Genomic DNA, 1,991 nt, shown 5'->3' with positions numbered 1-1,991 from the left:
GCCAGCGCTCTGAGGGTGGGCCTGGCTGTCGGGGCCTTGGAGAGTGTCAAGGGGCTCTTTACAGCCACGGTCCAGGCTAGTGGTCATCAGGCCTCCCAGTGGGACGGGCCCACCGCGGCCTGCGGGTCCAGAGCTGGTGTCCGGCAGTAGGCTGGGCCCTGGAGCCCCACTGCCTGAGGTCTGGGCTCTCCCCAGGGGCTGGGGCTCTGAGGGGCAGTGATGTGACACGTGGCTATGCCAGGTGGCAGGGCCTGAGGGCTTGTGAGTGGCAGAGAGTTGGGCCCACTGGGGTGGGAGGTGTCTGCAGCGTGCCCCTAGGGGCGTGGGGGGCTCTGCAGCCCTTCTCAGACAGCAAGGTGCGAGGACGGTGCGGGGACAGCCCTCGGAGGCCTGAGGTGGGCTATGGCGTCTCCCACACCTGGGTGCTTTACGGACAGGCAGCCTCAGGTGGGTGGCTTCGCGAGTGGAAGTCCGTGGGGAAGCGTACACGGGCCTCGCCCTCACCTGGAGGCTGCACTCATAGGCAACAGGACTCCTGAGGCCTCCCGCTGGGCACCCTGGGGGGGCTGCCCTTGGGACCAGCCCTGGCAGGCGACAGCCGCACGCAGCCTGCAAGGCCGGGCTGCAGCTCGCCTCCCAGCCCAGCAGGCCGGGCCAGGGCTCTTGCAGGGGCCCCACTGTCAGCTGTCCAGGTAGACAAAGAGAATGTCCTCATCCGTGCCGTAGCTCGTCCTGGCCTCCTCGAAGTTGCCAATGCTGGTGCTGCACATACCTGTGGGGACCAGGCGGGGCACGGCTGGGGCCACGGGAGCTGGGGGGCGCCCCACTGCTGGCGACCAGGGAGGGCTTAGGTCACGTCCTGCCTGTTCCCACCTCATTTTCCGGCCCTCCCCAATCCAACAGAGCGAGAGAGCAAGGCCCACAGCGGGAGGAAGCCGACGAGGCCGCGGGGGTCTGTGTGGACGGAACAGGTCAGGGCGGCCCCGGCCATCCCAGCTGTAACACTCCACAGCTGCTGAGTGGATCCGGACACACGGCGCCCCGCCCCGCGTCCCATCCCGTGTCGTGTCCCCCCCATCAAAGTATAACTGCAGGCCACAGGGCTGCGGTGGCTGGGTTTTTAGAAGGAGGTGGCCAGGCCTCTGTTCCAAGGTACCTCTGGGTGATCTCGAACCCCCAACCTTTTGGTGAGCAGTTCCCCAGGACTCTGCATAACCTCTAAACCCACGGAGTTCCCCAGGTGACTGGGGTGGTGGTGTTCCTTGGGCAGGGACCCCAGACCACGCCTGATGATTTACAGGAATGAGGTGACTGGTTGAGCCGGGCCCTGCCAGGAAGACCCATCTCGCTCGGTTAAAGCCTGACCTCTGGGGAGGGAGGGGGACAGAGTGGGTCTAGTTGCATGGCAGTGACTCAGTCAGCAGGCCAAGTGGTCAGGCCCAGCTTGTGGAAGGCTGTGCCGGTCACCGGTTGTCTGGCCCACCTGGGAGGGCTGGGCCAGAACTGGAGAAGGGAACCATGCAGATGGTAGGGCCTAGGCAGTGCTGGGGGACTGGGGGACCAGTTCCTGGGCAGTGATGTGAAGCCAGGAGAACCAGGACCTGGGTAGTGGCGAGGGGCAAGAAGGGAATGGTCTAGGGCAGTTGGAAGGAGAGGAGGGGCCGGAAGGGGCAGTGGTATGGGCCTTGGCCAGGGTTCAGGACCTGCACTGGTGGGGGGCTTGGGGGACATGGGCTGGGGCCTAACCACTAGCGAGGGAGTGGGGGGCGGGACCTGGACAGTGACGTAGGGCTGGAGGTGGAGGCCCCCGCCCCCTGTCAGGGGAAGGGATGAAAAGGGCGGTGCTCTGGCTTGGGGCGGGGCCGTGGGCGGGACTCAGTCAGGGGAGGGGCTGGAGAGGCAGGTTGGGACAGGGCCGTGGATGGGGCTCACTGTCGGGGGAGGGGCTGGAGAGGGAGGGAAGCGGGTTGGGGCGGGGCTGTGGGCGGGAC

At 66.6% G+C, this 1,991-nt stretch overlaps 1 protein-coding gene across 1 annotated transcript in view; it reads right to left on the bottom strand.

The window, feature by feature from the left end:
* Positions 1 to 680: 680 nt before the first annotated feature.
* The window catches only part of GUCD1 (guanylyl cyclase domain containing 1), an 11,840-nt gene continuing 10,529 nt past the window's right edge, over positions 681 to 1,991 (bottom strand). Inside the window, exon 6 of the mRNA XM_007957389.2 lies at positions 681 to 772. Coding sequence (XP_007955580.1) covers positions 681 to 772 — 92 coding nt within the window. The remainder of the gene's footprint in view (positions 773 to 1,991) is intronic.

This window comes from Orycteropus afer, unplaced genomic scaffold (assembly GCF_000298275.1).
Source record: "Orycteropus afer afer isolate SDZICR_OR568_19922 unplaced genomic scaffold, OryAfe1.0 scaffold00744, whole genome shotgun sequence".
Taxonomy (NCBI): Eukaryota; Metazoa; Chordata; class Mammalia; order Tubulidentata; family Orycteropodidae; genus Orycteropus; species Orycteropus afer.
The sequence above is the reverse complement of the archived record's forward strand: the minus strand, read 5'-3'. Positions and strand labels throughout refer to the sequence as shown.